The sequence below is a fragment of the Athene cunicularia genome, assembly GCF_003259725.1.
Source record: "Athene cunicularia isolate RWA chromosome 2 unlocalized genomic scaffold, athCun1 chr2_part1, whole genome shotgun sequence".
Taxonomy (NCBI): domain Eukaryota; kingdom Metazoa; phylum Chordata; class Aves; order Strigiformes; family Strigidae; genus Athene; species Athene cunicularia.
Window position 1 is genome coordinate 119,541,615 of NW_020799095.1, and position 13,647 is coordinate 119,555,261.

Here is a 13,647-nt window from a genome sequence, read left to right on the forward strand (position 1 = left end):
TTCCCTGAGGTTAATCAATGCCACCATACCTTGCACCATTTCCTTACGTTGCTGTTTCTGTGCTTTCCTGTGTGAGTCACTTGGGCTGTGATCCCTCGTTTATATGCTTCTAAAATCTTGTGTGACGTTGTCATGACTGTTATGCAGTATGTGTTTATTGCATTAGTTCCATGTAAAATAAACTATCTGTATTTTGGACTAATGAATTACTTAAATGTCAGGATGATTGGTCTAACACAGTAAGTGTGTAGAAGGTGGTGACACGGGGAAAGGTGGGCATCATAGCCAGTCATTGATTAGTTTGTAACTAGCTTTTTTTCACTTTGTTCTCTTAGCTGTCTACATGTGAATGATAAAGAAAGAGACGACACTGTCATTGTACACATGAACTGATGTGGTTTTACTGCATTTGGCCACACACTGAAAAGAAATATGCTGGTACAGAGCAGCCACAGGTCTTATCTCTGCTGCCACTCCTATCACAAGAGAATGATCTTTACATCAACAGTTTTCCATCCTTGGCTTGATAACGTTTCAGTCCTACCTTTTGCTCTTGGTCCGAATGCAGAGATTAAAAACACTCAGTTGATGCAAACGGTGGGTTGATACAACACACAGAATGGGGTGTAGATGTGCTTCACACAACAGAGAGCAGAATTGAAGGGGAAAATGTTGCTTGGAGGCAAGACGCCTCTTTAATTGATTATGGCAAGGAAAATCAAATACCATATCTGTTTTTTTTCCTGGAGTATATCGAGACTGATCATAACTAACATCTGTTCATGTTAAGCAAATACTTGTCATGATTTAAACTTCTGTTTGCATACAACTCTTGAGTAGTGCATCTTAAAGTCATACATATTCATATAGAATGAAAAATGCATAATGTCTGCATAAAAAGATAAGCTGTATGACTATATATGAAGACAACAACTACAATTCTCACAGCACTGTCATTGGTTAATTTTAAAATATTCAAGCATTATTTAAAAAACAGTAAGCTGAACTTAAAACTACACTACGAAAAAATTGTATAACTGAACCAATGCTGACTTGTTTTCCTCAATATTAATCAATTTTAAAGTTTCCCTTTTTTTTTTTTTTTTTTTTTTTCCTAACACTTTTTGTTAATTAGTTATTATTTTAACCTCCAGTAACATGATCAGACTTCTTCTGCCTCTGGGCAATTGAGTTATGCTCTGATCTTGAGTTCTGAGGGAAATGTTCAATTTTATTTTTTTCCACAGTTGAATAAACAGTACCATGTATACTATCTCTTGTGTTAGAATAGTGTTGTCTTCACATAAGACTCAAATAATGGTATTAGTCATTCATTTCCTTGTACACATACACCCTATTGCGTGTTGACAGGTTTATAAGGATGCAGTGGCAGCCGTGGGTGCTGGGAAGCTCCTAGACGACAGCCTTTGAATCCTTGCAGTCCTGAGCAATGGTGCCTGAGTTAGTCTGTTTATTGTCTGCTTTCTCTCCCAGATGCTTGACTTGTCTGAAAGATTAATACATTAACAAGAGTGGTAAGGTCCAGGGTTGCACATCTTTAAGACATGTTTATTACCAGATGGCACATGAGATTCAAAGGTCACTGTGGAAGGTAACATTTTAAAGTGAAACAACAATATTTATGTTCAAATACTATGCTGATGAGATCATATGGAAAAATGGTTTTGATTAGATTAGTTTATAAACAGCCACAATATATCTATTGAAAATTCCAAATGTCACTTTTAGTCTTCTTTCTTTTATTCTATTACTTCCTAATTTATTTAGGAACATAAGACTACCTTCTTACATAAACAGACTAGCAGCTGGAAAAAAAATCTATACTGGACAGAAAATCCCAGTTTCTTAAACTGAAAATCCAGTAAGAAACCTGGTTCTATTGTCTACTACTTAAAGCTAATATTCCATATAAGAGCTTCTGAAGATCTGACAGAAATTTTCACTTTTAAACTCTCTAGGGTAAAATCCATCTTTCAGACACAAGGACTTATTGTCAGATAGCTATCCTTACTTTACAGGCAATATCATGTGATACAACATATTTAACAAAAATCATGTTATGCTACTTTCACAGAATCCATACAAGGAAAAGAAAATCCTTTTCTTTAGGATTTCCATAGGAGGACTGACTGTCTCATAGCTCATTAGTAAACATTATCAGTAACACTAAACCTGAAATCTTGTTTATCCTCTCAAATTATCACAAACTCTATGGAAATTCCAGAGGAAATAGTTTTGCACAGGTTTAAAAGGGCAGCTAAGCCCTTAATTAACATTTCTTATCTACCACGACACACAGGCATTAAAATGCAGGGGATTTACATGGTACTTACTTTTCATGTGATGCATTCTCAACTTTCATAGCCCCTTCCACTGGATCCAGTCCTTGTTCTGAAAACTGTTTCAAGGCACTTAACGCTGCCTAAAGAAAAAATGAGTTGTCAAAAAACCCACTGACACAACTGTATTAATGCCAAATGAAGGAAGATGTGTATTTCTGATATTCTAGTTTTAAATATTTTCCTGTATATTGAAGCCGTTTAGGCTACAGAGCTAATGGGTGGGTACATAAGAGCTCCATGATAAACAGCTGTGGTTGTCCACAGGTCTGAGGATATCTTCTTCCTCGATATATGAATGACTTCCATTTGTGTTAATGCAAGCTTCATCACCTTCATGAAGAGCATGATATACTTTTAGGATTCTTGCCTCTCTGGCCTGTAAAGTCTCTCCAGCTTCCCCATGCTTTCTGGAGCTCCTATGGACAAACTCTTGTCTTGTAGATGACTGCAGAAGGTATGAGCAACAGGAATAGGGTCAGCAGGACACTACTGACACTCCAAGGCTGGGTCTCAAACAACGCAGCAGACTGATGTCTTATACATAGGTAGTGAAGTGTGCTGCCAGGGTGAGCCAATATGGGATGATTATGAAGCATCAGCAATAGAAGAATGATCAATTTTCGGCTGACATTTTTTGTACAAGTGCATTCTTTATTGACCAGCATCTCTCTCAGCTTAATGAGTCCTGCTTTAGGACTCAGAATTGTTCTTCTCTCCCCCTCCCCCCCAATTACTTTGGTAAAAGACAAATTACTTTCTTGTAATTAATTTAGCACGGGTTGATGATGAACTCTCAGACACCACGTGGCTGACTTTGAAAACAGACACAGCACAATAAAACAGTTGAGGTCAGTTCTATCTTGAAGGTGAAATGTAAAGCAGAACTGAAAAACGGATTTTTCTCTTTAATCACTAAGATGCATTCAGAACTAATCACAGGGGAAATAAAAGGTAACTTTTCACAGACATTGTCATCCAAGGTAACATCTCAAACACTGAAACTGACTGCAGGCCCTACGGCACCGTTCTTCACAGTGAGGCAACAACTGCTCTCTCTTCTTCATTGTTGGGACAGGAAGGATCCATGTCTCTATCTTCTTTTCCTATTCCTCTTGGAGAGCAGGGACTCTGTCCGGAACAGGAGCTGCCATTGTAGTGAAGTACTAGATTTGCTTTTGTACTAATTCTTTGCCTGGATTCTCTCAACAGCTCCTTCCCTTGAAAGGTATGTTTATACAACTTAAATATTATTAAACAATGTGTATTTTGGTGATTTGACTCACAGCACAAAAATTGCCAGGCTGCCCTAAAGTAAAAGACCATATATTCCAGATGTGTCTATAGCAACGACTAGCTGCTACAGCTTCAGAAGGCTGTACAAGGTACTCTCACCCATAATGCATAAAGGTGGAATCTTTCTAGTCTGTGAAGTTTTATGGTTTTTGCCCTAGCAAACAAATAAAAAGCTAAACATTTGATGAAGTGTCTTGGTAAACCTCAGATTATCACCGTTACTTAACCATTCACTCTACCTTTACGATGTGTTCTGGGCCCACTGTATCTGATAGCTAACCTGCTCTCTATTTGCTCCTTCTTCCTATCCATCGGCATAATTTTGCCCTTCATCTTAAAATCTCCACTCGCCACATCTTTGTATCCTTTATCCATGCTATGGCTAAGGGCTGAGCCTCAGCTTCACTTCAGTAACAGCTTCTCCCAATACAGAATCTTTCACTTTTATCACCCATTGAGTTCCCCAGTGAATGAATTCTCCCTTTCCTCATTTCTTCTGGTTTTCTTGACATTTTGATATATTTGTATTTTTTTTATGACAGCTTTCTCTTCTTCTTCATCATGTCCCTTGTAGTTTTAGATGTGCATACTCAACTCCTATAAACTCTAATCACCATCTGCCTTTGCATCCTCAGTCTTGACTGCATCAGTTTGTTCAACCCAAATAATTTCTCCCAGTGGCAACAAGTTTTCATCTATTCTCCTCTCAACTTCTCTGTTTCTGCCAGTAACCTGACACAATTCTTCACCCCTGTTTCTTTCTCTCCTCCTCTCCCTGGGGTCCATTTCATCACTATGCAAGCACTACTCATCATGTGAGGAAGGGAAGTGATTTGGGCACCTGTGCTTCTTGGCACAGGACTGCTTCCCTATTGTATGTTAGTTGGTCATGTGTTAGCAACTATGAGAACCAAACAATTCAACGGGTAGGGACTGGCACACAAGAATCTCTTGTCTTCTCATAACCAGTTGTCCTGATGCATATTAGCAAAACAATCAGGATCTTCTTTCTTGTGTATCGTAAACCAAGAGCCATTATGAGGTAGCACTGCAAGGAGAGGAGGAAGCTGACACATCTGCTCCTCCTACACAGTTTAACTGCTACCTCATCTGTTTTTGAACCCACCTTGTTTACTTTTTTACATCCATTCTTAGCTTCCTGGTCTGATGTGTGAATTGTAAACTTGTTGTGGAAGATCTGTTTGTTTAGTTTATTTGTTTGCACAGTGGCTTGGACAAAAAGGCCCTGATCATAGTTGGTAAGAAGTAGAGCCAAGTAATGCTTCATTCAAGATTAGATCACAGGTTGATCATACGATATGCAGCACAGTCTGATCTTGGTCAGTGGTCACTGAAATCCCCAAATCATCAAGAGATTAATTAGACCAACCCAAACTTCCTAATTCCTTTCTGGAAATGCTCCGAATATGAGCACATCTGTTACTTACTACTGTTTTAATCATAGAACTGGCTATTGCAAGGCATACCACATAAATTACAGAACAGCTTTCAGTGTTGCTTTCCAGAAAAACTGCTTTGGAACTTCCTGGAGGAGTATTAGCTGCTATCTCAATAGAAACAGACCACAATTGCATCTATTCGCTTCTAACAGCAAGATAAGTACTACAACATAAAATAATGAAATCTTTGCCTGCAAGCATGGATCATTACGTGGGTGTCAAGGAAGTAAATATGGAACAATTAGAGGAAACATATAAAATTAAGGCATGATTCAATGTGTTTAATGATAAGCATGTTTAATACCAACACAACATCCAAATCCTAATGCTTGTAATGTGGCGCGGTCTTATTACTCCATCTCACGCTTCTTCAAGCCATGCCCTTCCCAAACTGAAATGTGACATAAAAGATAAGATCTCAGATCTATTGCATTTCTGAAATCAAATATCAGAGGGGGGAAGCTAGAGGAAAGCAGTCCTGTACTTGTATCCTTGATCTTCCAAGTAGAGGTGTCAGGGTGTTTCTGTGAGCACTGTGGAAGAGCCAGCCCTCTACACTGTCTCTCACTGCTAGGCTTCTCACCTTTGCTGCTCTGGGAGTCGACAATCTCTTCCAAAGCTCATGCTTCTAACTACCAAGTCCCCACTCCCCACATCTGCCTCTGTCCCACATCTTTCTCAAGTCAGTACCTCTGGGCTTTCCCTCCCTCCTATCCACCCTAGAGCTCTGACTTATTTTATAGCAGAGGTGAACACCTCTCTTCCTTCACAAATCTCCTCCTACCCAGGCACCTAATTTTTCCTGCTCCTAAATGCTGTTGCACCCAGGACCCTCAGCTGCTCCCAGCTCCTGGAGCTAAACTTTCCTTCCCCACGTCCTCCCAACCTCTTACACCCCACAGTCCCTCTTTATCTTACAGTTTCATAATGTGTTCCAGGTTTATATAAGATCTGATTTGTTTTTTGTTTTGTTTTGTTTTGTTTTTTTTCATGGAGCCATGTCTTTCTCTCCATAAGAGACCTTTGGGGGAAGGCTAACTACTTCTATCCCAACTTTTGAAACAACATGTGAATTTTGGGAAAGTTTATTTCATTTTTTAAATGTCTATTCATGAGATGTGACTAAAGGGCAGTAGGTGAATGGTAGAGAGAGCCTTGCAGTGTCTTAAAAACTCCCCCTTTTCTTTCTCACATAACCTGTTTATGTTTGGAAGGATCAGCAAAGCCAAGAGAAGCTGGTAAAGAATCTTAATTGATATTTTTAATGTTTCTCCTCTCCCCATTGTGCCCCTAGACAGACATGAAGATGCTGGATTCAGGAAGGAAGCTGGTAGCTGGGAGGCTGTGACCTGAATAGTCAGCAGAGTGACACAGAGCCCAAGTAATCTTCAGCAAAGAAGAGTTACAAGGAGACACTGGGCTAATTTAATCTATGATTCAATTCTATTAGTCCCAACAGATTTACACAACTTGGCTTAAATATAATTTGTGAATGGCAGATAATTTAGGTTAAATGAAAAGGAAAGAAAAGAATGGAACATTTGACAGTGAATCTGGTGAACAATTTCCTCTTTTAAAGGCTCAACACTTCCTTCCATTGATATTTTTCTTACAATAGAGCATCTGCACAGATATAGAGAAATTCTTCTCTCCCCCAGAAGATTTTACAACTGTTTTGTGAGTAAAGCCCCATAGGTTACAGAACAGATGTCCTTACACATTTCTTGTATCACTTGTTTTCTGTGTAGCTACAACAGTGCCAAAAATACGATGCCAACAGGATGCACCGCACTGCTAGCTGTTTGTCTTGGCTGCCATTTCCATTATTAGTATGTGTGTGTATCAGGATGGGGATGGATGTTTCCAGTCATTTTTTAGCTTTCCTCAAGTCAATTGGCAATTAGTAAATAGCATTGAAACTTGTGAATATTCTTCCTGTTTCTCACTCTGGGGATTAAGCGTCTTATAATGACAATCTAGTAACATTAGATCATTCTTTTAGCAAGAACAGCAGACAGGCACTACACTAGCCCATATGCATTTAAGACCACATCCTCATGATAAAATTTGCACGATTGTTTTAGCACAGTATGTGGGTTGTGTTTTTCTCTTAAATCTATATTACATTTCAGATTATTCCATGAAGCTTAAAACTGTAAAAGTTTGTTGTTCTCTGTGGGCCTTCCAGTTGACTTTACCAAGGAGGTCTGAGACAATCCTAATAAACCCACTGCTTGATACTGTTAGTTTACTGGTGATATGTCTCCTTACATCAATTTTCTAAGTATATAAACCCCCATATTCATCTTGGCCTTAATCAGTGTTTTCTGAAGACATAAAATTATGAGCAGAAATAATTACACTGCAAAACCGAATGAAGTCAGGGTCCAGAGTAGGTCATGAAGGACAAGATTTTAATGTCTTTAGTAGCTGGGTCTTAGTTGAAGGTTGAGTTTGAAGAGTCAGATGACTCACTGTGGTCATGCTGCCTGTAGCCACATGCCATATACATCAACAAATCTCATTTGGGCTTCAGAAAAAGCTTGCATGCCAGGTTAAAGTGATAGACAGATCTACCTCTAGTCCTCAATTTTACTCGCAAGCCAGAAGCCTAGAAAGCAGCAGAGTTAATGCATGAATAAAACTGGCAGCAAGCGTATTTACAAACAATTAATGTTAATCTGTTTTCTGAGATGAGAAAAAAGGTCCCCCAAATCAGGGAGGTTCTTCTCCTCTCCCTGACAACTGAGGCCTCAAAAGGCAACATCATCTGTGCAAGAACATTGCAGCAAAGCTGTCTGCATCAGTAATGGGATGCACGTCATGGCTTTTTAATATGTGGATTTAAATTTCACATTTAAAGGCTATTGAAAAAACCCCAACAATATCACAGCTGTAGAGGTGAGTTTGGGGACTTAGTGTCCCAAAGTTGAGCAACTATTTAAATTTTTATGTATTTTTGTTCTTGGTGATTTTTTGCTTTCTCTTGATGAAGAAATTCTTAATCAAACTTCTACCTAGCTTTAACTTGTCCACACTCAAAATTGCATGCTTACAGAAAAGCACAAAGGGAAGATACATTTGCTTGTGTAGACTTATATACATACACAAAAAGTAGCTAAAATTTGACTCCTTAACTCTCTTGAATTTACCAGGTTGGCTACATACAAGATAAATACAAACTAGGTGATGGGTACTACAACCAAACCTCTTTTTCTCACAGCTTCTGTTGTAAATTAATTTACTATATCACAAGTGATAACTTCTGCTAGGAGTTTTTGTCACTTTCCTCACAATGTGCCATTCTTCCCAGTTGATTAGATTTCACGTGAACCAATGTTAACATCTGTTTAAAAATTAAATTCAGAAAGGCTTTTCACACTACACAATGTAAACCTTAATTAAATGACTTTAAGCCCTTTCCCCACACAGTTTATGATATGCATGAAAAACACAAGGTTATAATCCGATTAACTCATGTAGTTTACATGGAAATAACATTTTCCAAACTGATTCATCTCTGCACAAAGGCATAGTTACCTGATAGGCACTACAATTAAGGCTACAGATTGCACCTGTCAAGAGAAGGGCCTTGGAGGATAGGAGTCCACTATCTTCAAACAAAGGATGATGATTCACAGATGTAGTTTAGAACAAGTCCCATGTAGTAGTTAATGCTACCCCCAGGCAGCTCAGGCAGCCAGAAATTAAATGACACAGAATCCACGTACAGCCTGACCTTGCCAGATTTTTGGAGGTAATCCTAAAGTAAGGATTAACTGTTCTTGAACATTTTTTCCAATATATTAAGCAGAGCTTCTATCAACAACACCATGCACGTCACCTTCTTCCACCTAGTTTTATCAGACGTGTGTACTCGTTCCTCCACGCCTCTCAGTATTCCAAGAAGTGGATAGAGTGAAAGACGCTATTCGACATGGAATTCTATTTCCATAGGCTTTCATCTTCAACAATCTACTTAAGTAAAGGGACTTGTTGAGTTAACAGTAGAGAGAGTAAATTAGGCGTGGCAAATATTCACATGTAAACCAACAGACTAGAAATCTGACTGCCATTCTTGGGACTATGCAATAATTCCAGGAGTAATGAATGGAAAAGCACTCTTTTAAAGCCCAAGAAAAAGCTGCACAATCATCTGGAGTGAGAAAGTTCTATCGCTTTAATGGTGATACAAGATTTTCTAGTCATAAAGAGAGAAAACCATGCTGAAAACCACTTATTTTTAAAGATAATGAAAAGTTATGCTTTTGTATGAAGAGCATAAATAATACTGAAAGTCAAACTTAACAGTAATGTGAGAGGTTAACCCAGCATGGAGAGGCTAGTCTGGTTGCCAAATTTAATGTTGCGTTCTTACTTGTGGGTGGAAATAAGAGAGAAAAGGATTGATAAAAGATCTGTGCAGGACTGTTCTGAAATCTGTATCTTCTCAGACTTCTCCCTCTTCACATAGTCTCAACTCTGAGGAGCATCATTTTCAGGTGCTACCAAAAGGCTAACTTCTGCCCCTGTGGCAATCTCTGTTGAGAACCAGTAAATTGGCACTTCATGAATGTCTCAGAAGGGCTTTCAGGTTCAATGCCAGTATCCTCTGAGGTAGCTCTACATCCTCTAACAGTGAAGTGAGATGTGAAAGTTCAGCCCCAGTATCATCAGTTAAAATAAATTCTAATCAAGTCTCTTTTGTCAGATAATTTGGGTACTTTTCCAGTATATATTCTCAGGTCTGGTATAGAAATCTGGAAGTTCTTTTAAAGTAAATTTATTTCTAAATTCAAAACTTTGTATTTTTTCTTCAATTGTTACCACTGAAAGAACAAAGACCAAAAGAATCATGTGTCATCACAGCTTACTTATGAACACGAAGAAAAATATTTTAAAATTAAATTTCCAATCATATGCACTACATATATCCAACAGATATTAACCAGACAGCAATTAATCTTAAATTAACCTTGTTTCTAATTTTGTATCTTCAGACAAAGGCTACTTAAACACTAACTTTCAGAAGGAGGAAGGAGGTAGGCAATATAGGTGCTTTCAATAATTAGTGGCTTTCATATGAGAGCATTTAGATGACCAGTTATTGGATGTGTAGGAAGAGATTTAAACCATGCAATTGAGACAACACTCATGCATGGTTGAGAAGCTCCAGGTAAAAATTATAGGAGCTTTTAAGAAATGTGGCTTTAAACCTAAAACTGAAAACAGCAGAACGTATATCCTCAGGCAAAATCCTGCACCAGCAGGGAAGAAAGGCCATGAATCACTGTCTCTTTCATCATTGATAGCTGGAAAATATCCTTGTCAGCTGTGTTCTCAGAACAATTTGGTTTATTTATTTATTTATAGGCATTTCTCCACATCACTGCCATAGATTTTCAAGTCCACGATTATTAACCCTATTTGTATTGAAGGAAATTTTGACCTCTTGATTTTTAAATGAGTGGATTGAGGTTCTCAGTTGTGTAAGAATTCACAATGACTTCTAAAATATACTACAGTGGACATTCATATTCATCTGTGTGACCTCCACAGTTCCATGCTGTTTTTAACATGACTACCACAGCCTTCACTACATAGCTAGCAATACATAAATGAGGCAAAGACCGTATCATTCCCCACCAGGGAATGGGCCCTGACCCAGATTAGTAGTGTAGATGTAGCCAGAACTGTTTTAACAAAATGTATGAGCTCTAAACTGAGCTGTATTTAAATAAGATATAAGCATTTATTCTGTTATTTAAGTGCTTTTCTTAGGCAACTGCTCATGCAGAGAGGTCAAAAAATTTGCTATTAAAAGATTTTTATGAATTCTCAAAGATCTACACCAAAATTAGTGTACAACAAAGTTCCAGCTATCAAGTATTACTCAATGCTTACTTCAACATGGTTACTCTTCCACTTAGTAAACTGAACTCGTAAAACACACTCACTAGTGTTAAAATACTTTTACCTCCCCTTCCAAATACCCTCTTCTTCATGAGATAAAATGGCACTAAGGACCAGAGGTTGAATTCCTGTTTTTAAAGTGAAGGAAACCGAAGTGAAGAGAGAGTTCATGAGCACATAAAGGGCTGGCCCAAGGTCGGGCAATAAAAGTAAGAATAAGCTTTACTAGTTTACATGTATTTTATCATGGCCCAAGATAGATGGAGAGAGATTCTGAAAAAATGTATTTAACGTTAAAAAAAAAAAAATCTACACTGAGGCCACAATTTTAATTCAAATACCTCTTTTCTGTCACTATCACCCATCAAGCTATAATCTTCCCATTAATGCTAAACACTTTCCATGACATAGTGGAGAAAAAGACTCCCTTTTAAGAGAAGAGGACAGGTAAGAGTCTCTAACAAATTTGTTTTGCTGAAATATTCTGAAGAGTACTAATTTTCCCCCAATGTTTTACAATTTTTCTTTTCTTTGAAGTTTGACATGTTTCTATTTCTAAAGACCATACATTTTGTTTTAGACATAGGAGTAATTTCCTAAATATCAGATTCCTCGGTTATAGCAATTTTGAAATTAAAGAATGTTTGTTCTCTCATACCAAGACCATTACCTTAGATGTTGAGTGCGTGTCAGTCTAAACATGACTAGAAACTTTGGTTTGAAGACAAAAGCAATAGATTACATTTAATACAAAGGACTGCCCATTGGCTTCTTCAAGCAGCACATTATAGCTGGAACAATGGGGGAGTTTAGGCTGTAGATTGTTGCATTACAACATCTGTAATGAAGCCCACATACTAAATTGTATTGTATCTCTGCTTCTATGTAATTCTACTCCTGTGGCCCACATATCGGCATTTGGAGAAGGATACTTCCACCCTCAGAGCCTTAACGACCAATCCCTCTCTTCATTCTACAAGTCTCATTTTACAAGCATGTGTGTACATCCAACAAAGCACCAAATCTAGATTGACAGCTAAAAGCATTATATTTAGCATATATGGCATGTAATTAGAAATTTGAGTGTTTCCAAAAGGCAAAGTTTTTGATTCTGGTTTCAGAGTACTTTTACACTGCATTAACTGGTATTTTTCTCCTCGTTGAAGTTGATTTAAGTGAGATCAGAGTCAGACCCAAGAGCTACAGGGTGAGCTTCTCATCTGAAGTAGTTTGTAATGTAATTTTGTCCTTGCTAACTGTTGATGGCTTGTCCTCATCCCATTTTAACCTACAACCATCAGCTCCTTTAATGGAAGTGTCTATAAAGATCGTCTCTAAAATATGCTTTTCCAGCACACTTAATGTCTTTTAATGTCTTTCCAATTAAACCCAGATGTGAAAAGCTTAAGGAACAGTTCTCAGGACTGAAAAAGATGACATAAATCTTGCAGCTGACAGAGATCCCACTGAGCTCAGTTGGGGAAACTCACAGAGGACTTCTTGTGGGCCAGAAAAGCTGCTGGGTATAAAGACAGATGTGTATACTCCTATTAAAAAAATTTAAATAAAAACTGACTCCTACAATGAGGTATCCACAATTATCAGGGACATTACTAACTCAATCCCTCAATGTGCTGAGCACATCCTGTGCAGTGCAGATTTCCCTCATCTTTTCGGGAAGTTTATCAGAGTTGAAGGGGGTCACATCTGTTCAGGAAAAAGCCCTTCACCTTTCAGGATTTCAGCTCTTAAACCAGTGTAGGGACTGATTCTGGAAAACACTGACTGTCTTGATCTCGTACTGCTATCAACAGGGAGATAACGTACTCGGCAAAGCGAGACTCTGAATTTTTGCCCTCTCTCCTTTACCTCCTCCATAGTCAGTTTAGCAGATTAAATTGTGGTTTCATTACAGGAGAGTCCCCAAATGTGCTATTAATTATAAATTCTTACCAATCTGATGGGAAACTGGGCATTCCTAGTAGCTGACTACCACTGCTGGGCAAGTGCTGTTTGTGCAGCTGTCAATTTGGGTTTGTTTTGCTGTAATCACTTGCACACTCTCAGGATTTCTTTATTTTTTATTTTAACAATAGTAGATCATCTTATTTTGCCCCTCCTTAACTGTAAATGTTGGCTCAGCTCATGCCACATCTTTCAGAGGGACAGGAAATAACAGCCCTCCCCAGCTTGTAATAAAGAAATCTCTAGAAAGCCACCCAATGCTAACAGCTTTAATAATTTTCTACACTTCTCCTACTTATTTTTGAAATTGGTAAATTATCCGGACAAATCAATGACTTTTAAAGAGCTACATCCTCATGAGACACCAGAAAGAAGAAAAGAAAAAAATGTTTCAGGATAGAAGAAAAACCTATTTCTAAATGAAGATTAAGTTTGAGTCCATGTTCATTAGTGATAGGAATTTCAGTAGAGACGTTTTGGATAGTAGCTCTTAATTTCATTGCATTTTTCCAATGCCCATAGAGATGTTTTAGCACGGTTTGGTGTCATAAGTGAGTGTATGGAAACAAGAAACTAGATACCTGAATTAAAGGACAATTTTACATACTCAAGTACAACAATAAGTGGTCAAATATGGGATCTGAACGATAGTG

The 13,647-nt window shown here is 38.0% G+C and overlaps 1 protein-coding gene across 3 annotated transcripts in view; it reads right to left on the reverse strand.

The window, feature by feature from the left end:
- Nucleotides 1–376: 376 nt before the first annotated feature.
- Nucleotides 377–13,647, reverse strand: part of STAU2 (staufen double-stranded RNA binding protein 2) — a 168,575-nt gene continuing 155,304 nt past the window's right edge. For all 3 annotated transcript variants that reach the window (XM_026843697.1, XM_026843699.1, XM_026843698.1), the window contains 2 exons: nucleotides 2,355–2,443; nucleotides 377–1,507 (listed from right to left, as the gene is read on the reverse strand). In XM_026843697.1, the coding sequence (XP_026699498.1) occupies nucleotides 1,414–1,507; nucleotides 2,355–2,443 (183 nt within the window). In that variant the 3' untranslated portion in view covers nucleotides 377–1,413. The remainder of the gene's footprint in view (nucleotides 1,508–2,354; nucleotides 2,444–13,647) is intronic.